Source organism: Phocoena sinus, chromosome X (genome assembly GCF_008692025.1).
Source record: "Phocoena sinus isolate mPhoSin1 chromosome X, mPhoSin1.pri, whole genome shotgun sequence".
Classification (NCBI taxonomy): domain Eukaryota; kingdom Metazoa; phylum Chordata; class Mammalia; order Artiodactyla; family Phocoenidae; genus Phocoena; species Phocoena sinus.
The window spans coordinates 105779082-105800806 of record NC_045784.1 but is presented as its reverse complement, the minus strand read 5'-3'; the positions used below and the strand labels follow the sequence as shown (position 1 = coordinate 105800806).

General features: G+C 39.3%; 1 protein-coding gene across 1 annotated transcript in view; it reads left to right on the top strand.

Moving 5' to 3' along the window:
* TENM1 (teneurin transmembrane protein 1) overlaps positions 1 to 21725 on the top strand; it is a 608552-nt gene that overhangs the window by 455539 nt on the left and 131288 nt on the right. Inside the window, exons 17-19 of the mRNA XM_032620244.1 lie at positions 4874 to 4993; positions 11494 to 11755; positions 20167 to 20434. Of these exons, the coding sequence (XP_032476135.1) occupies positions 4874 to 4993; positions 11494 to 11755; positions 20167 to 20434 (650 nt within the window). The remainder of the gene's footprint in view (positions 1 to 4873; positions 4994 to 11493; positions 11756 to 20166; positions 20435 to 21725) is intronic.

Here is a 21725-nt window from a genome sequence, read left to right as displayed (position 1 = left end):
AAAAACAACCTAACCTGTCCACCTGCTGCTAGATCCCCTGCTGGCCAGGTCCTTGATTTTGAATGTTACCCTTCAAAGGTTGCTTATGCTCCTGTTAGCAACAAAAGCAAATAGCTATAACTTCCCTAGCCCTTGAGCCTCATTTTCCTTACGAAAGATTTTAATCAGAAATAATACCATGCAGTAAATTACATCTTCTTTCAGCAATTTAGTTTTCAGCCTTGTTTTTCAAACCAACTTTTGTGCTTGAGGTTAATGTTTTTTGCCTGAGGTGTTGAATGAATATTGGAGATTTAACACCAAAGACAAAAAACAACAAAGAAGGGAAGAGGAAAATGAAACCAAGAATTTATTGAAGGCTAGGGATAATTTGACTATGCCACGAAAATAGCAAATACAGAATGAATTAGACCTTTTGCATCAGAACTGTCTAACAAGCAGCTTGTTAGTTAAATAAGGCTCCCGGTAAAGTGTACTGACTTGCGTTTCCCAAGATGCCCTGTTCTTCAAACCAAGCTCCAAACACCTAGAGGATTCAGCATTTAGTTAAAGGGAGAAGCAGTTCCTCTGAGGTTGCTGCTTTAGCATAGGGACAGCAGGTCGACAGCTTGGCCTGTATTATCCAGAGAAGAAGAAAAGAGACACTTGTGAGGGGTGATCTTCCCCATACATGTTTTTAAAGTCACATTGGACACGTTCATCCAAGTTCAAGTTATCTTGCTCTAACCCACAATAGCAGGGAGAAGTCCTTGTTTTTAGAGGTTCAAGGAAGCAAAATATCCCATCCAAGTCTGTGGATCAAAGAAGGAGAGCCCCAGACAAAGATGGAAAGCATGCAGTACCCACCATTGAGAGTACACAAACACACACGCACAACCAACACAAAAGACAGTCACACTGGGCACATACCTGCTGTACACATGTGCAGGGCCAGCTTCGTGATAGTCCAGACAGTAGCTTCTGTAATCTAGTTTGGAAGGTTCACAAGAGTTCCGTATGTTACTTAATTGAAAAAGTTTCAGGAAAAGACAGGTCCTTAAAGGTTTAGGACTCACGTTGAACTTTTTCATGTGGCAAAAGTTTAAGAGTTCAAGATGTTTCCTCAGGACAGACCAAGGACAGGCCAAGTATGACTGCCTCACTTAAATGGTGATTTGAAGAAGCTGGACAGGAAACAGGGAGGCACCGCAACTGGGCATGACAAAAAACATGGAAAGTAAGATTGTGGGATGACTGAAGACAGACCCCAGCCATAGATGCCTCACTACTTCAGCAAGGATCTCACCTAGGAAAAAGGTGAATTATGCAGGCCACCTTGGATATTGGAAACATAAACAAACAGATTATGTACATGGGGGAGAAAGTATATTTTAGTGGTTGCGTAAATCAGGAAAAATAAAGCAGATACAAGGTTACCCCCCACAATTAATGAAGAAAGTTGAGTTTAGAAGCTGGAGCGCACAAAGTGGCAGTTGTGCTGTATGAAGTGGCACAATACACCGTATCTGCCAAGACTATATCTGAAGGTTCCCTAAGGGCCATCTGGAGCTCGAGTAGCCTGGGGAAGCGAGCAGACTTGAGAGCATTCTTTTTGAAATGGAGAGTTTGCCTGAGAAGATTTTTTCCCTAGGTTTCTGCATGCAGTGCCAATCCAAATTACTGCCAATTAAAAAAGAATAATACTGTCCGGAAATTTAGACAACTTATACTGACGCAGGATGACTGATGTTGGTCAAAGATTATATAGTAAGTACTAGTAACCCAGGAATGAAAGGAGCTAAGAGTTATTCTTGTGAAAAATGGATGACATGGAGTGTGTAAATAATGGAAGCAAATGCAGCAAGATACAGGGAATCTTAGAACATTTAAAATCCAATACGTCACAAAGAGAGTTCAATGCTGATAAATGTAAAATAATAAGTTTTATGGGGCTTTATCATATGCTGTAAGTTGGTGTGGATCATAAAATATGAGGAATAAAAAAAGTAGGGGAGTTGAAAGACAAGTCTGAGCATTATTTATGAATGATGAGTGAAATGAATGAGAACAGGTAGACAATGTCTTGAATAATGATGACTTTGATGAGTCGTTATCACACAAATCTGTGTGCTTCATAAAATATGGGTAATATTAAAGAGAAGAGGAGTCAAAAGACAAGTCTACTCAGAATGAGATACAGAATGAAGGAAGAGAGGAAAACAAGAGAAGTGCACAGAATAATGATGACTTTTATGAGACTTTCACTCACCAGCCTGGATCCTTCATAAATATAAGCTGTATAGAAAATAAAAGAGCAGCGAAGAGAAGAGACAGATCTGTGTCTGTCATAAAATATGAGCAAATAATGTCAACTAGGCTTGACAAAATAAAAACAAAAATAATTGAGCCTAGTACAACTGTGGGAAGACACAATGTCTAGATTAATGTGAACAAATAAAATAAGCGCGTGTAGAATTGTCTCGCCAGTAGGGAATCAGCAACCACCTAAGTAGGCATCATTGTTGAAAAGCCCACCTTGTTAACTGGTAAAGCCTTGGCAAGTTCATAATTACCCCCTACCACACCCCCCCCCAAAAGCCATCAGCACATAGGGCTCAGGAAGCAATGTTGAACTGATCTTCAAATGAAGGTGGCCTCACTAATGCACGTTTCTTCTCAGCCCCTCTGGCTCCGATCCCTATGTAGTTTGCAGGAGATTTTCTCAGCTGGTTTCTACTTAATCTATACCCAGTTTGTCAAATTTTGCTTTGTAAAGACCTTCAAAATGTCACTGTATAAAACTAGAGACATCCTTCTCTTTTCATGTCTTGTTACATTGGATTTAGAACCAGGGACCAGATCTGTCAGGATTAGTTCAAAATCCGGAACTTGGTGACTTTCAAATATCTTCTCTATTAGAACAAATGGGATTTCAAAATCTCCCCAAAAAGGAACTGGAAGAATCAGACAAGGCAAAGCAAGTGCCAGTGTGCCATTTGCATGCCATTCAGAACCATTATTTACAGAATTCATAAGATGGACAGCTCATTGGAAAGAAGAAACCCACTAATTTATGTCAGAACTAGGAATGTCAGTCTGAAGAGTTCAATAAAGACACTAATAGCAACAATTATACTAGCTTAGCTTTGTGCAATACTTAATGGCTTATAGTTTGTGTTGGGGGAAGGCTTTAGGTGATGCAGGATAAATCCTATCAGTATAACATATCCCAGTTCTTCTGGTTGCAGTAGAATTTAGTAGTGATGTTTATTGGCTATAGCATATAACCCAAGCTTTGGCTGGTAACTGTCTTTTGCTTTTTCACAGTTTTTTTTTCTCTTGAATGATCTTTGTGGCCAAGAGCCTTTAGACACGTTGCCTTGACTTGCTGATTGAAAGAATGTATAATGCCAGGGTGGAATTATTATGGTTACTTTGGAAAGTCATGTTTGCCCAAATCACGTGGCCCCTTTTAATCCAAGATTGAGCTTGCCTGGGTACCCTGATCTCACTTGGTGAAAAAAATGACATTAACGCCCTAGGAAAAATCATTGACCCTGCCCAACCTCTTCAACCCTACCAGCTCCAGCTATAAAATGCACGTTCTAGAGCTCAGGGCTGCCAAGGCTAGGACTGGACTCTGGTGAGACCCCCTTCCCCCCAACCTCAAAAACAACAGACAAGTGAAAAATCTGTGCTTGGGGGTTGCCCCTGGGCCTTCTTAACTGCCAGGCTCCTAAACTTTGTTACAACTTGTTGGCCAAGCTAGAGCTGAAAGTATACTCGTTTTAGTGGACTATGTCCCTGGGAGACAGCTCTGTTAAGGGCTAGTCTAATGGAATCCTCTTATTTGGCAAAGATGAAACTCATTTGTTTAAAGGGAAAATCTCCTGAAATATTTTATTTCCATCAGGCCAGAGAAACATGGTGCTATATAGTCAGGGACTATGTCTCTTTTGCAGACTTTAACTGTTAAAATTTGCCCAACTAAGTCTACTTTTTTTTTTTTATTATTTTTCCAGAAAAAGTAATTTGGCAATATGTATTAAGAGCCTTAAAAGTGTTCACACCTATGTATGTAAATGCATAGAAAATGCCCTCAATAAAATGATACTGCTCATTACCTCTGGGGAGAAGACCAGGAACTGGGAGGGAGGTGGTCAGCAGGGACTTTAGTCACATCTACAGTGTATTTATGTATTAACTAATTTTCATTTTAATTAATTTTAATAAGAGAAAAGTATCTTTCCATGACTAGGACTATCTCCCAAGGAAATAATAAGAAATTCATTGCAGAAAAAAATAAGAAACAACTAAATATCCTAAAATAGGGAATGGGTTAAACAAGGAATACTGTTTTAGGGCTATATTATCTAATATCAAAATGATATATTAAGGAATTTCTAATTACATTGGACAATGTTAATAATACACTGCCAACTTTAAAATATCAGGATTCATGGGCTTCCCTGGTGGCGCAGTGGTTGGGAGTCCGCCTGCCGATGCAGGGGACACGGGTTCGTGCCCCGGTCCGGGAGGATCCCACATGCCACGGAGCGGCTGGGCCTGTGAGCCATGGCCACTGAGCCTGCGCGTCCAGAGCCTCTGCTCCGCAACGGGAGAGGCCACAGCAGTGAGAGGCCCACGTACCGCAAAAAAAAAGAAAAAAGAAAAAAAAATCAGGATTCAGAACTATACTGAGTATAATCCCAATTTTTATTGGTAAAAAAAGATATTCATACCGTCACCAAAATGTTATTAGAAGTTACTGCTCGTTGGTGAAATTATTGTTTTCTTTGTTATACTGAACTGTGTTTTCCAAACTTTCTCCAACTTGGCTTCTGGAATCTAGTTTCAACATGCTTTTATATTTGCCTTTGATCTTGTGTTGCAGGCGTGCTTGTGTGATTCGAGGCCAAGTGATGGCTGTAGATGGAACCCCTCTCGTAGGGGTGAATGTTAGTTTCTTGCACCACAGTGATTATGGGTTTACCATCAGCCGGCAAGATGGAAGGTACGTCAATATTGCTTCTGATCTTTGTGTGGGCCAAATACCGACTTCTAGCCATGAGTCAAACCAGGGCTCAAGTGATACAGTGTTTATAAGCCCATCTTCCTTCAAGCTGTATCTAAAAAAGTCATTGGTGTTATTTATTTCCTCTATTCCCCATCTAAATCAAACCAAGTTTAGCTCCTAACCAACCCTGTACTATTACTGTCAAGTCTTCCTGAAACCCTGGCCATGTGGAAAGTTGTCTAGCCTTCATCTAAGCCTTCATCATTTATAAATCCAGATTCAAAATCCAGTAAGATGATGCAGGTAATGAAGCATTGAACACCTAGGCTGTTCTTTCCATGATAGCCTCAAAATATTTCAGAGATAAAGTTGTCCAAAAGGTTTCTTCCAAAGGTATACAATTCAACCACATTAAGACATTAAAGGAAAAAAAAAATGTGTCCTCCCTAGACTGCCTATTTTACTAGTGGCTATAACAGGTCGAAAAGCATGGCCAGCTTAACCAATTTCCCTTGGTGTCTATATAACCATAGTGATTTAACCTTAAGCACCAACCACCAAGCTGTTCTCTAAGGGCTTCCCCCGGTTCTCAGAGACCTGGAAAGCAAGACCACTAGTTAAATCTTTTCCTCCTGGAAAAGGATTTGCTCACAAAAACATTTTTGTTGCCATCCTTCAGGTAGACATTCGTTTAGAATATTTGAGTCAATAGGCCCATGTGTCCAGCTTAAAGGTACCTATTTATGATTCTCAGGAACATTGTAATGATGGCTTTGAGGTACCCTAGACTCCAGGTGGCTACCCTTGAAATGTCCTACTGATAACAAGCCGCTTCAGTACTCATATAAAGAGACCTATTGCCTTGAAGCTTTATCACAGTGTGAGAGACTATGTCATTTCAAGAACCTAAAATCAGATGTTATTATTAGTCCTAGCCACTTCAGAATTGTTAATTGTTCAACTTGGGCTATGCTGAATTTATTTTTTCAACTGCCTCTCAAGAAAAGGCTTACAAAAAATAGTTAAAGAAGATAATAAGGAAGACTTTAAACCTATTTAAGAAAAACTTTTTAAGATTTTAGGAAATTATATGAATTATTTGTATGTAAATTATATTGCTAATTAGTAATGAGCTGTCTATTCATTATAACAAGCTCAGCAGAACTACTGTGGGAGCATCTAGTCTGAATATATATATATATATATATATATATGCAATAAAAACTATTTCCTTTCAAATATTCTATAATCAGAGCTCTCTACTAATTCAAATGGACTTTTTTCTCAATTAGATTGAATGATGGAATTTTGGTAGTTCACGCACCAGTAGCTGGTACAGAAAACTGGCCTCTCCCTTGCCAGCAGGCTCAACCATGTGCCAGAAATTGAGAAATGGATTATTTCTTTAAATAGAATATGCCCACAGGGACATTTGGCTTCTCATGGAGAAATGATGTGCCTTAGGTTTTTTAGCTTGTGTACAAAGGTTTCAGTGAGTTATTCGATATTCACAAAATAACCTAAAAGAAATGTGATGTCTAAAAAGTCTATAAACTTTCTGTTTCCAGTTTACAGAAAGCATTAAAGAATGACAATTTTTATTGTTATTTTTGTGTTTTTAATCTTAAGTAAAATACCAGGACCCTCCCACTGAGCTCACTGTGAGAACTAGGTTTATATAGATGACAGATATTAGCCAGAGTCCCCTCTGGCAGTAACTCTTCCCTCAGGCTCCACAAAGGATGTAGGCATTCAAAATATGTGCCCCAAATACCAACCAGAGAGTCCCACTATCATCTCTTAGACATAAAGTGACAGTGTGATGAGAGTTTCCATTTATATGTCTCTGCTGGTTGCTACCTCAGATTGAGTTAAGTACATTTCAGAAGTAGAATATCTAGAGAAACTACAGATCTTCCTCAGTTTATGATGGGATTACATCCCGATAAATCCATCGTAAGTTGAAAATATTTTAAGTTGAAAATGCATTTAATACACCTAACCTACCAAGCATCATAGCCTAGCCTAACCTACCTTAAATGTGCTCAGAACATTTCCATTAGCCTACAGTTGGGCAATATCATGTAACACGAAGCCTGTTGTAATAAAGTATTGAATATCTCATGTAATCGATTGAATACGGAACTGAAAGTGAAAAACAGACTGGTTGTGTGAGTACAGGAGAGTTGTAAGCATATCAGTTATTTACCCTCGTGATCACGTGGCCAACAGAGCTGTGGCCCACTGCGCTGCCCAGTATCACAAGAGAGTTTCTATCGCATATCGCTAGCCCGGGAAAAGATCAAAATTCAAAGTATGGTTTCTACTGGACGCTTATCACTTTTGCACCATCATAAAGTTGAAAAACCCTAAGTCAAACCATTGTAACTTGGGGACCATCTGTATACCTGAGGGCAAAAGGATTATAGAAAGGTTGAGGTTAGCATTTAGATACCTAGTAGACAGGGTGTGATATGCAAAATGCTGTAAAGTTCTGGCTTTCTGTCTCCAAATCTCAATCCCACCGCTCTGCCACTGTGCCTTTTGTTCCCATCAATGGTATCACTGCTTTGGGTTAAGTTATTGACTCTTTCAAACTCCCTGTTATATGCAAATATGTTATGGTGGCTGGAGAACTAATTACCCACATTATCATCCATCTGCACAAGTTAACTGACAACTTTCCATAGGGAACCAGGAAAAGTCTAGGTCATGAGACCAAAGTGATGTATAAAAAGCAGAAGGAAGGATGGGAGTGGAAGACAGGTCCCTCTAAAAGTAAGAAGAGATTAGGTATGCAGATTGGGAGAGGCCAAAGTAGCAGAAAAGAAAAAAAAGGCAATTCTAAAGGAAAGATGATGCATGAGTATCTACTGTATTCCTTGCATTTTCATACATATTCTATTTTATCCTCATAACAACTTTATGAGATAGGAATCACTATTATCATCCTCCCCATTTGGCAGACGAGAAAACTTATCCAAATTAACACAGCTAATAAGGGTAGAGCCAAAAGTTGAACCCAAGTAATCTTGCTCTTACCTTCTATGATTTACCACCTTCAACTTAGATATGTAACAGATGCTCATATTAATAGTTCAGCTAATGATAAGCAAAATAGGTGAAGCATTGACATTCTTAGAAGATTCTTGAGAGCATTAAAGGTCTCAAGAACTTTGTTCGGAAGACTTTGGGAGATGAAGAGAGGGTTTCCTCTGATTCCCCTCAAGGTAAGAGTTTGTTCATTTATGGATACCATAAGGCAGAAATAAGCATTTTACATAAGCTACAATAGTCTTCCATCTATGAATAGGACGGGTCTGACTTATTACGGATTAATGGTCTCCAGACAAGTATGCCCTCTCCCTTGGGTGTTTTATGCTAACTCTCACATGACTTTGTAACCTGTTCTTATTGACTCTTGCCAATGGAGACCATTTGTGGTGGGGGAAATCCCAAAGGAATTAATCATCCACAGAGCATTCTATTGGGTATTGCAATAGTTTAGATGGATTGTTGGCTACAGATCCACCTTCCACCACCATGGCAATTAATGAGCCACCCAGACAGTGTTTACTATATATAATAGCTAGGTGGGAAGAGGAGAAATCAGTCAGGGTTCTGCAGAGAAACAGAACCTCTGTGTGTGTGTGTGTGTGTGTGTGTGTGTGTGTGTGTGTGTGTGTGTGTGCGCATATATGCATGTACATATGCATGCATATGTGTGTATATACATATGTGTGTATATTATACATATGTATTATAATATGTACATATGTATTATATGTATAATACATATTATACATACATATAATGTATATTATATGTATGTATAATATATATACAGTTGGCCCTTGAACAACATGGATTTGAACTGCATGGGTCCACGTGTGGATTTTTTTCAATAAACATGTATTACAGTACTACATGATTCGCAGTCTGTTGAATCCATGGATGTGGAACTGTGGATATGGAGGGCCAACTGTAAAGTTATAAGCAAATTTTCAACTGTGCTTGGGGGGTAACCCTAACCCCCACGTTGTTCAAGGGTTAACTGTATATAGAGAGGGAGAAAGAAAGAGATTTCAAGGAATTGCTTATGTGATTGTGGGGATTGGCAACTCCAGAAACTGCAGGGTAAGCTAGCAGACTGGAATCTCTCGGCAACGAGTAGATGCTACGTCTGCAGTCTTGAGGCAGAAATCCTCTTCCTCTGAAAAACTTCAGTTTTGCTCTTTCAACTAATTGAATGAGGCCCTCCCACATTATCAAGGGTAATCCCCTTTACTTAAACTCAGCTAACTGTGGATATTAACCACATCTACAAAATACCTCCCCAGCAACACCTAGATTAGTGTTTGATTAAATAACTGGGTACTGTAGCCCAACAAAGTTGACACATAAAACTAACCCAACACAGGATGCTTAGGGGAAGTTCCCAGGAGAACTTAAAACTCAGTATCTGCTTATGGATATAATAAAAAACTGGCCTAGAGTTCATCTGAACTACAAGAGAAGACATCTGTAAATTTAATAGGGCAATGGATCTAATTTGAGAAGAAAGTTAACATTTGTTGAGTCCCTACTATATGCTTGGTTCTTAAGTCTTTATCTTATTTACTCGCTTATGGTAGTAGCTGAGTGATAGACCATATTAGCCCCATTTTCCTAATGAGGAAACTGAAGTTCATGAAGGTTAAATAATTAGCCCAAAGACACAAAGTTAACATGGCAAAGCTTGAATTTTGAGATTTAAACCCAGGTGTGTATGAAGCCAAAATCACATTCTTTCTACAAAACAAGAAGCCTGGCCTGTCTGCTTAATCTTTCTAGAAGTAGAGAATAATTCCCAGGTACATATGTTCTTGTTTGGGTAGTTTATTTTGTTTCCGTGTTTGCATTTGTTTTTGTTTTCAAATAAATAAGCAGTTCAGTTTTAAGGGCTCAAGAGCTGAGGTTTGGGTGAGGCAAATAAACTTGCCCAAGGACACAGTTGAATCAGTGTAGAATGTGAACCAGAGAAAAGGTCTCTTGACAAGCAATGTAGGATTTTCCCCCACTACGCTTGCCTTAAACTCCTCCTGTATTATCATGAATTCAGCCTCTCTGTCTTAAACCATAAGCTGTTTGGGGTTTTCTTTTTTTTACTTCAAACTTGAATTATTTTCTAAAGCTAATGCAGTTCTTCAAATCCTCTTTTTGGAAACTGCCTTAATATTACAGCTACTTGACTGAAAAAGCAACAATAAAAAATACAGTGTTAGCTATCCTTTGTTACTGTCCACTTATCTTTACATGAAAGATTTCTGCAACAGGACACAATTGGTAATACTATAATAAATATAATAAATGTCATATGAAGGGAGTGGTGAGATATCCATAATTAAGTCTGATTCACTATCAGAGCATTTAACCATTGAAAAGTGTTTTAAGAAAGTTCTTTTTTTTTTTTTAAACACAGAATTGCTTACATCTCTCTCCTGTGGATTTAAGTTGCTTTGAATATTAAGGAGTATCCATTGCCCTTTATCCATTTTTAAGATATAATGATAATTTATCATTATCTTGTATACATAGTATTTTATGCTTTTTGAATGCTTTCAAGTACATTATCTCAAAGACATCATTGTTCTTAAAAGAGCAGGAAGGTAGAGCCATCTAGTGCAGAATGAACTGAAATCTGAGTCTATTATGCTCCAGCTGAAGAGTCATTTCAGAGGCCACATCAGGAGATGGACTTACAGAAGAGGTAGTCTTGTTTAGTCAGAGATATGGAAGGAGTTGTCAGTGGAGATGGACAGGGTCCATTGCAGACTTCCTTACAACAGGAAACAAAGAGGCATTCTAGAGCGAACCAGAAATCCTAAATCTAGAGTTCAAGTAGAATCAGGCGCCAAAGAGGGCAGCCAGATATGGAGGGTTCAAGCATGGTATTGTTCAAGAAAATTTCACTGAACAAATTTCCTCAGCTGGTATCTCTCTCCAAATGCCATCTCAAAGTCACCATCAGGTTTCTGACACTATGTTTGTGCCTGTGAACAAGGTATTTAACCTTTTGGCTCCTTACTTTTATTGAGTTACATTATAGGAATTTTTTTAAGATGAATAATGCAGCATATTACAGATGTTGCTTAATGTTCAATGGCCATGTTTCAGTTCTCTCTTGCACAGGGAGGAGCAGTGATGTCAGATTTGGCTTTGCAAAAATACATGCAGTGATTTTGTTTAAGAAAGCATTAAAATTGATTTATAAATCCTAAGTGAATATCAACTGGTGATGTGGAATTTTTTCTCACCAAGTCTACTGGATAGTGAAAAGAACACTCCATGGAATGAATATTTAGTTAGATGGAATAGAAGGAATAAAATAGAGAATACAAATGGTTATAGTTGCATCCCAAAAGAAGGAAAGAGCACTGAAATTACCTGTTTTTTAAACTTTAATTTTATTTTAGTTGTTCATTTGGTTGAAACTATCTTCTGTTTTTCCTTCTCAGCTTTGACCTCGTAGCTGTCGGTGGTATCTCTGTCGTCTTAATCTTTGATCGGTCACCTTTTCTACCTGAGAAGAGGACGCTCTGGTTGCCTTGGAATCAGTTTATTGTGGTGGAGAAAGTGACCATGCAGAGAGTTTTATCAGACCCACCATCCTGCGATATCTCCAACTTTATCAGCCCAAACCCTATTGTGCTTCCTTCACCACTCACATCATTTGGAGGGTCCTGTCCAGAGAGGGGAACTATTGTTCCTGAGCTGCAGGTGGGTACATTGACCTTGAAAGTATAAAATCATAGTATCCATGGCGTGCTCAACAGTGTATAATGGCTAGATTCCTTTTCCTGGTACTCCTGCCAGCCCTAAAATGTGCTGCCCTTCATTTTCCAAGAGAAGCCTTCAAATGTAATCTCTCTGGCACACATTTGCAAGGTGATTGGCCAGGGTTATAAGGTGCTATCTCTGGCCATGGAACAAAGCAAGATGAACTAGCTGTCCTGAGGATTAGACCCCAAACCTTGACCTGATGAACACTGTGTTCAAAAGAACAAAGCTTGCTGGCTCAATAGTGATAACACTGTAATCAATGAGGTGGGACCATTTGTGGTTCTGAAATTAAAGCTCCTTAAGAAATCTAGTTTTCCCCCACTGTCTAAATTGCGTCCGCTGTCATTGTTCTTAGAAGTCATGACAACTCCTCTTGTTCAGCTGTGTTTAGTAAAGGTAGTTGTCAAGCCTATGCATTTTCTCTAAAACTGCTTTCTAAGTGTTCAAGCTTTATAGTCAGAGGAAGACATTTTTGAAACTTCATATATTAGGATTCCTGAGCATTTTTCTTTTTTTTTTTTTTTTAGACATCTTTATTGGGGTATAATTGCTTTACAATGATGTGTTAGTTTCTGCTTTACAACAAAGTGAATCAGTTATACATATACATATGTTCCCATATCTCTTCCCTCTTGCATTTCCCTCCCTCCCACCCTCCCTATCCCACCCCTCTAGGTGGTCACAAAGCACCGAGCTGATCTCCCTGTGCTATGCGGCTGCTTCCCACTAGCTATCGATTTTACATTTGGTAGTGTATATATGTCCATGCCACTCTCTCACTTTGTCCTAGCTTACCCTTCCCCCTCCCCGTATCCTCAAGGCCATTCTCTAATAGGTCTCTGTCTTTATTCCTGTCTTGCCCCTACGTTCTTCATGACCATTTTTTTTTTTTTAGATTCCATATATATGTGTTAGCATACGGTATTTGTTTTTCTCTTTCTGACGTACTTTACTCTGTATGACAGACTCTAGGTCGACCCACCTCACTACAAATAACTCAAATCCGTTTCTTTTTATGGCTGAGTAATATTCCATTGTATATATGTGCCATATCTCCTTTATCCATTCATCTGTTGATGGATACTTAGGTTGCTTCCATGTCCTGGCTATTGTAAATAGAGCTGCAATGAACATTTTGGTACATGACTCTTTGTGAATTATGGTTTTCTCGGAGTATATGCCCAGTAGTGGGATTGCTGGGTCGTATGCTGGTTCTATTTTTAGTTTTTTAAGGAACCTCCATACTGTTCTCCATACTGGCTGTATCAATGTTCATTCCCACCAACAGTGCAAGAGGGTTCCCTTTTCTCCACAACCTCTCCAGTATTTATTGTTTGTAGATTTTTTTGATGACGGCCATTTTGACTTCTGTGAGATGATATCTCATTGTAGATTTGATTTGCTTTTCTCTAATGATATATGATGTTGAAAATTCTTTCATGTGTTTGTTGTCAATCTGTATATCTTCTTTGGAGGAATGTCTATTTAGGTCTTCTGCCCATTTTTGGATGGGTTTTTTTTTTTTTTTTGATATTGAGCTCCATGAGCTGCTTGTAAATTTTGGAGATTAATCCTTTGTCAGTTGCTTCATTGGCAAATATTTTCTCCCATTCTGAGGGTTGTCTTTTGGTCTTGTTTATGGTTTCCTTTGCTGTGCAAAAGCTTTTAAGTTGCATTAGGTCCCACTTGTTTATTTTTGTTTTTATTTCCATTTGTCTAGGAGGTGGGTCATAAAGGATCTTGCTGTGATTTATGTGATAGAGTGTTCTACCTATGTTTTCCTCTAAGAATTTGATAATGTCTGGCCTTACCTTTAGGTCTTTAATCTATTTTGAGTTTATTTTTGTGTATGGTGTTGGGGAGTGTTCTAATTTCATTCTTTTACATGTAGCTGTCCAGTTTTCCCAGCATCACTTATTGAAGAGGCTACCTTTTCTCCACTGTATATTCTTGCCTCCTTTATCAAAGATAAGGTGACCATATGTGCGTGGGTTTATCTCTGGGCTTTCTATCCTGTTCCATAGATCTGTATTTCTGTTTTTGTGCCAGTACCATACTGTCTTCATTACTGTAGCTTTGTAGTATAGTCTGAAGTCAGGGAGCCTGATTCCTCCAGCTCCATTTTTCGTTCCCAAGATTGGTCTGGCAATTCGGGGTCTTTTGTGTTTCCATACGAATTGTGAAATATTTTGTTTTAGTTCTGTGAAAAACGCCAGTGGTAGTTTGATAGGGATTGCATTGAATCTGTAGATTGCTTTGGGTAGTAGAGTCATTTTCACAGTGTTGATTCTTCCAATTCAAGAACATGGTATATCTCTCCATCTATTTGTATCATCTTTAATTTCTTTCATCAGTATCTTATAGTTTTCTGCATACAGGTCTTTTGTCTCCTTAGGTAGGTTTATTCCTAGATATTTTATTCTTTTTGTTTTAATAGTAAATGGGAGTGTTTTCTTAATTTCACTTTCAGATTGCTCATCATTAGTCTATAGGAATGCAAGAGATTTCTGTGCATTAATTTTGTATCCTGCTACTTTTCCAAATTCATTGATTAGCTCTAGTAGTTTTCTGGTAGCATCTTTGGGATTCTCTATGTATAGTATTGTGTCATCTGCAAACAGTGACAGCTTTACTTCTTCTTTTCCGATTTGGATTCCTTTTATTTCTTTTTCTTATCTGATTGCTGTGGCTAAAACTTCCAAAACTATGTTGAATAAGAGTGGTGAGAGTGGGCAACCTTGTCTTGTTCCTGATCTTAGTGGAAATGGTTTCTGTTTTTCACCATTGAGGACAATGTAGGCTGTGGGTTTGTCATATATGACCTTTATCATGTTGAGGAAAGTTCCCTCTGTGCCTACTTTCTGGAGGGTTTTTATCATAAATGGGTGTGGGATTTTGTCAAAAGCTTTCTCTGCATCTATTGAGATGATCATATGGTTTTTCTCCTTCAATTTATTAATATGGTGTATCACGTTGATTGATTTGCGTATATTGAGGAATCCTTGCATTCCTGGGATAAACCCCACTTGATCATGGTGTATGATCCTTTTAATGTGCTGTTGGATTCTGTTTGCTAGTATTTTGTTGAGGATTTTTGCATCTATGTTCATCAGTGATATTGGCCTGTAGTTTTCTTTCTTTGTGACATCTTTGTCTGGTTCTGCTATCGGGGTGATGGTGGCCTCGTAGAATGAGTTTGGGAATGTTTCTCACTCTGCTATATTTTGGAAGAGTCTGAGAAGGATAGGTGTTAGCTCTTCTCTAAATGTTTGATGGAATTCGCCTGTGAAGCCATCTGGTCCTGGGCTTTTGTTTGTTGGAAGATTTTTAATCACAGTTTCAATTTCAGTGCTTGTGATTGGTCTGTTCATATTTTCTATTTCTTCCTGGTTCAGTCTTGGAAGGTTGTGCCTTTCTAAGAATTTGTTCATTTCTTCCAGGTTGTCTATTTTATTGGCATATAGTTGCTTGCAGTAATCTCTCATGATCCTTTGTATTTCTGCAGTGTCAGTTGTTACTTCTCCTTTTTTATTTCTAAATCTATTGATTTGAGTCTTCTCCCTTTTTTTCTTGATGAGTCTGGCTAATGGTTTATCAGTTTTGTTTATCTTCTCAAAGAACCAGCTTTTAGTTTTATTGATCTTTGCTGTCGTTTCCTTCATTCCTTTTTCATTTATTTCTGATCTGATCTTTATGATTTCTTTCCTTCTGCGAACTTTGGGGTTTTTTTGTTCTTATTTCTCTAATTGCTTTAGGTGTAAGATTAGGTTATTTATTTGAGATGTTTCTTGTTTCTTAAGGTACGATTGTATTGCTATAAACTTCCCTCTTAGAACTGCTTTTGCTGCATCCCATAGGTTTGGGGTCATCATGTTTTCATTGTCATTTGTTTCTAGGTATATTTTGATTTCCTCTTTGATTTCTTCAGTGATCTCTTGGTTATTAAGTAGTGTATTGTTTAGCCTCCATGTGTTTGTATATTTCACAGATTTTTTTTCCCTGTAATTGGTCAGAAAAGGTGCTTGATATGATTTCAATTTTCTTAAATTTACAGAGGCTTGATTTGTGACCCAAGATGTGATGTATCCTGGAGAATGTTCCATGAGCACATGAGAAGAAAGTGTATTTTGTTGTTTTCAGATGGAATATCCTATAAATTAAGTCCATCTTCTTTAATGTATCATTTGAAGCTTGTGTTTCCTTATTTATTTTCATTTTGGATGATCTGTTCATTGGTGAAAGTGGGGTGTTAAAGTCCCGTACTATGACTGTGTTACTGTCGATTTCCCATTTTATGGCTGTTAGTATTTGCCTTATGTATTGAGGTGCTTCTATGTTGGGTGCCTAAATATTTACAATTGTTATATCTTCTTCTTGGATTGATCCCTTGATCATTATGTAGTGTCCTTCTTTGTCTCTTGTAATCGTCTTTATGTTAAAGTCTATTTTGTCTGATATGAGAATTGCTACTCCAGCTTTCTTTTGATTTCCATTTGCATGGAAGATCTTTTTCCATGCCCTTACTTTCAGTCTGTATGTGTCCCTAGGTCTGAAGTGGGGCTCTTGTAGACAGCATATATACAGGTCTTGTTTTTGTATCCATTCAGCCAGTTCATGTGTTTTGGTTGGAGCATTTAATCCATTTACATTGAAGGTAATTATCGATATGTATGTTCCTATTACCATTTTCGTAATTGTTTTGGGTTTGTTATTATAGGTCTTTTCATTCTCTTGTGTTTCCTGCCTTGAGAAGTTCCTTTAGCGTTTGTTGTAAAGCTGGTTTGGTGGTGCTGAATTCTCTTAGCTTTTGCTTGTCTGTAAAGATTTTAATTTCTCCGTCACATCTGAATGAGATCCTTGCTGGGTAATCTTGGTTGTATGTTTTTCTCCTTCATCACTTTAAATATGTCCTTCCAGTCCCTTCTGGCTTGCAGAGTTTTTTCTGAAAGATCAGCTGTTAACCTTATGGGGATTCCCTTGTGCGTTATTGTTGTTTTTCCCTTGCTGCTTTTAAAATTTTTTCTTTTTATTTAATTTTTGATAGTTTGATTAGTATGTGTCTTGGTGTGTTTCTCCTTGGATTTCTCCTGTTTGGGACTCTCTGTGCTTCCTGGCCTTGATTAACTATTTCTTTTCCCATATTAGGGAAGTTTTCAACTATAATCTCTTCAAATATTTTCTCAGTCCCTTTCTTTTTCTCTTCTTCTTCTGGGGCGCCTATAATTTGAATGTTGGTGCATTTATTGTTGTCCCAGAGGTCTCTGAGACTATCCTCAATTCTTTTCATACTTTTTTCTTTATTCTGCTCTGCAGTAGTTATTTCCACTATTTTATCTTCCAGGTCACTTCTCCGTTCTTCTGCCTCAGTTATTCTGCTATTGATCCCTTTTACAGGATTTTTTATTTCATTTATTTTGTTGTTCATCGTTGTTTGTTCACTTTTTAGTTCTTCTAGGTCTTGTTAAACGTTTTTTGTATTTTCTCCATTCTATTTCCAAGATTTTGGATCATCTTTACTATCATTATTCTGAATTCTTTTTAAGCAGCGCTCTTAATCCCCTCTCCTCACGCACCAGGGAACAAAGAGGCAAGAAAAAGTCTCTTGCCTCTTCGGCAGGTCCAGACTTTTCCCCAGACTCCCTCCCGGCTAGACGTCTGAAGCCCGAGCCTCAGCTCCCAGCCCCGCCCGCCCTGGCGGGTGAGCAGACAATCCTCTCGGGCTGGTGAGTGCCAGTCGGCACCGATCCTCTGTGCGGCAATCTCTCCGCTTTGCCCTCCGCACCCCTGTTGCTGTGCTCTCCTCTGTGAACCCGAAGCTTCCCCCTCCGCCACCCGCAGTCTCCGCCCACGAAGGGGCTTCCTAGTGTGTGGAAACCTTTCCTCCTTCACAGCTCCCTCCCTCTGGTGCAGGTCCTGTCCCTATTCTTTTGTCTCTGTTTTTTCTGTTTTCTTTTGCCCTGCCCAGGTACGTGGGGAGTTTCTTGCCTTTTGGGAGGTCTGAGGTCTTCTGCCAGCGTTCAGTAGGTGTTCTGTAGGAGTTGTTCCACATGTAGATGTATTTCTGATGTATTTGTGGTGAGGAAGGTGATCTCCACGTCTTACTCTTCCAGCATCTTGAAGCTCCTCCTGTAAAACTCTATCTTTTCAGACCCCTGTGTGGCCTCAGTAACTTGATAGTTTCCAGCTCCCCCGAGGTTTCTCTTGATTGAGTGCTTTTTCAGTATACCATGACCCCTGCCGCGCGCAGAGCTGCTCGCCGAGCCTGGGCCGGGTCCCGGTGCCCGGACTCACCCGGCCTCTACGTGGCCACGCACTGCAAAGCGGGCTGTAGCTCGCTGCCACCTCCACCATCCGTGAGGGTACAACCACGCCTGAGCTGCTGGTAGGGCGCAGCCCAGAAGTGGCAGCCTGAGGATTTTTCTTTATTGATCATTCAGTATTTTCAGTTCAATTCTAAGTCATTCAGATATCCATAGTACAATTTTCTCACTATGTTATAGAAACATTTTAATGGTACTTTAATTTTAATATTTTAATGATAGTTTAATGTCCACAGAAATGGACTCATAAATCAGACAGATCCAGGATTCAAGTATACTCAAGAAGAGGTAAATGAACAGTCAAAGATTGAATTGGTTTTTTCTTGCATCACAACATCCCCACCAGCTGTTAGCACTTCCCAGAGGACCACTTGAGAAAGGCTCACAAAAAATAGTACCCTCCACAAAAAGGAGTCTGGAGAGTTGCCACTCCTGTCTTTTCTATTGTTTTCCGAAGAAAGGAAGAAAAAACTAGATAGTATTTAATGAGTACCTTGGGCGGGTACACCATTCCTTTCACAGATATTAGGAAGCATGGGTCTCTTTCAGTACAAGTTTTCAGACTGCTCTAGGATTGCATGATTCCTTAGGGGAATGAAATACCACAGTGGTGAGTGTCATGCTATCCTTCACGATTGTACTTCTGCCAGCATCTAAGAAGATAGAGCCAGTGGACAGCTTTGGTATCAAATAGCTAATGTAGGGCTTCCCTGGTGGCGCAGTGGTTGAGAGTCCGCCTGCCGATGCACGGGACACGGGTTCGTGCCCTGGTCCGGGAGGATCCCACGTGCCGCGGAGCGGCTGGGCCTGTGAGCCACGGCCACTGAGCCTGCGCATCCAGAGCCTGTGCTCCGCAACGGGAGAGGCCACAACAGTGAGAGTTCTGCGTAACACACACACACAAAAAAATAGCTAATGTAAAGGAAGAAAAACTGGGCAAAGAATAGACAAAAGGGATTTGTGCCCTCAGAAAGAAAAGAATAACTAGAAATCCTGGACTATATGAGATAAAGTGTGTTTAACAATAAGTTCTACTATGTGCACCAGTTTGGAAAAGGAAGAAGGGACAAGGTTCTAAGGTAAAAGTGAATAAGGGCACCAAAATATCCACACTATCCATGTCCCCTTAAATGTGTTAAATAGGATGGGCTCTTTCTTCAGCTGTATTTGAAAAGTTGAAAGTCACAGAATACAAGATGTAGTTTTAGTGACCCCTTTGGTTAACTCCATCCATGCTAATAAACAAATAAGTGATAGTAATTAATTAAGGAAGCCAAGAGTTATTTTCACTCTGGGACCAACGTTTGTAAAAGATTTGCAGAGGAGTTAGTGGGAGTTATTTGCTTCTCAGTCACAGGTGCCAGCTTGGAAAAACTTGTTGCTAGCTATTGATACATCCAAACACAGAGAAATATGCAAGCAAAATTTGATTAAAAAGTTGGCCCTCGGGGTCATTGCAAAGCTCCAAAGAAGGCAAGTTTGATGGCATCAGGAAAGATTAGTTCTAGGGACACCATAATCTCTGTCATAAAATATCACTTGCTGGGCCTGCTTCCAGAGTCCTTCCTCTTAGAGAGCCTAACCTGAATAAGAGCTACAACAGTGGTTTGTGATATATAACTTAACACATCGAACAAGCTTTTGTGTCTGAATATATGAGAAAAAACCTTTGATGGAACCCATAGCACTGAAATCCTTGACCTTCAGCGGTGTGATCTTCTCCAACTCCTACAAAGCAATTTTTGGAACATTGTTGAAAAACCAAAATTGTTATTTTCACAGTCTCTCCTGGCAGGAAAAAAAGGAGAGCAATCCTCAAGATAGGCTAAACGTCTTGTCCGCATGCAGATTTGGTGCAAAATTCGAAACCTATGGTCATGTAGCCTCACAAAGATTCTAGACCAAATGCCTTGACATCCATAATCCCTTTAAGCTCTCTCCTCTGGCATGTTTCTAAGACAAAAGCATGCAGTATCCTTGCCTACCTGTGACCGCTGATAAGAGCCAATGTGACTTTTTTTCTTTCAGGTTGTACAGGAGGAGATCCCCATTCCTTCCAGCTTTGTGAGGCTGAGTTACCTAAGCAGCCGCACCCCCGGGTATAAAACCCTGCTTCGGATCCTTTTAACACATTCAACCATTCCTGTGGGGATGATAAAAGTACACCTCACAGTAGCTGTGGAAGGGCGACTCACACAGAAGTGGTTTCCCGCTGCAATTAATCTTGTCTACACATTTGCTTGGAACAAGACCGACATCTATGGACAGAAGGTTTGGGGCCTGGCAGAGGCTTTGGGTATGTTGAAATAATTCTGTGTAAATAGCAGTGTTGTGTTCACAAAACAGAAAGTACTAGCTGCATATTAATTTGTATTTGGAATAATTATGTGTTTTCTTCTATTTGAGGGATCTAAGGCACTTTTTTATTTAAACACTCCCTTTGGGCCTGTTTAGAGTTCCCTTTTGACACATTTTTGCTTCAAAACGATTTTAGTTCCTCTTTCATGATGGCTGCATACCAGTGGAATCACACAATATCTGACTTGTAACTGTCTCCAGAGCTGAGCGTTGCCTTCTAACTGTGACCTTTGGTGTGGCGTTCTTCAGGTCATGCTTTCATATTTGACATTTAGACTGTCATTTCCACTTAGAAAATACAAAAGTTTAACTTACAGGCATCTCCACGTACTATTTTTTATGTCTAGGATAGTTAGACTCCATTAACTTGTTACTGTGGTAGGTTAAATAAAAAGTCATCCTGCCTTCCTAGTCCTTTTGACTTTAAAACCTAGAATCTTACAAATAGTGGGGACCTTAAGAGGTCCTTGGGGGTCTGTGATCTTCAGATATTTAATTCCTTCAGACAAACGGCATTTTTTAAAAATGAGACTGAGACAGATTTGCCAACTTTTTATTTTGCCAAGTAAGAATATTTTTTAAAGGAAAAAAAAAAGCCCCTACAATCTACTATTGCCTACCAATACCATAATTTCATCAAGGAGGAATACCGTAGCATCAAAAAAAGGAATAGTCTGTCTTAAGAAATGGTAGTAAGCAATCTAGTACTGATGCTCAGAGAGACACCGATGTCTTTATTTCTCTCAGTCTGTAGAAGACAGTGAAAACTTCCTAAGAGACCTGACAGGTCTTCGGAACCACGGTTGGGAGCCATAGACTCTTGTGCCTTCAGGCAGTAGCTCATGGAAACCACCCTTGGACAGATGAGAAGACTATTTTTAAAGTTCTCCAGAGGAGATCTTTTCATATTCTCCCTTGGAAGTGTCTATCATGGTATAATTCGCGTATAACTGACCTATATTTCTTAGACTACAGTGTGTCGATTTCCTCTCTTTCTTTCCAGAGGGAAGCATAGGGAGGGGAAAAAAAAAAAAGACCGGTGACTCTTCTTTGCCCAAGAGACCCTCATATATTTAAATAATCAACTCATCTCTGTTGGGCTTTATTAGAATGCAAGGACTGTGGAGTGGTTCAGATTGCCTCAGTTAGTGAGGAATTATTGTAACGACACAGGGGAAAGTAAGGAAAGAACAAGAAAAGGCATCAGCAGCCTCAAAGGTGGGCCTCAT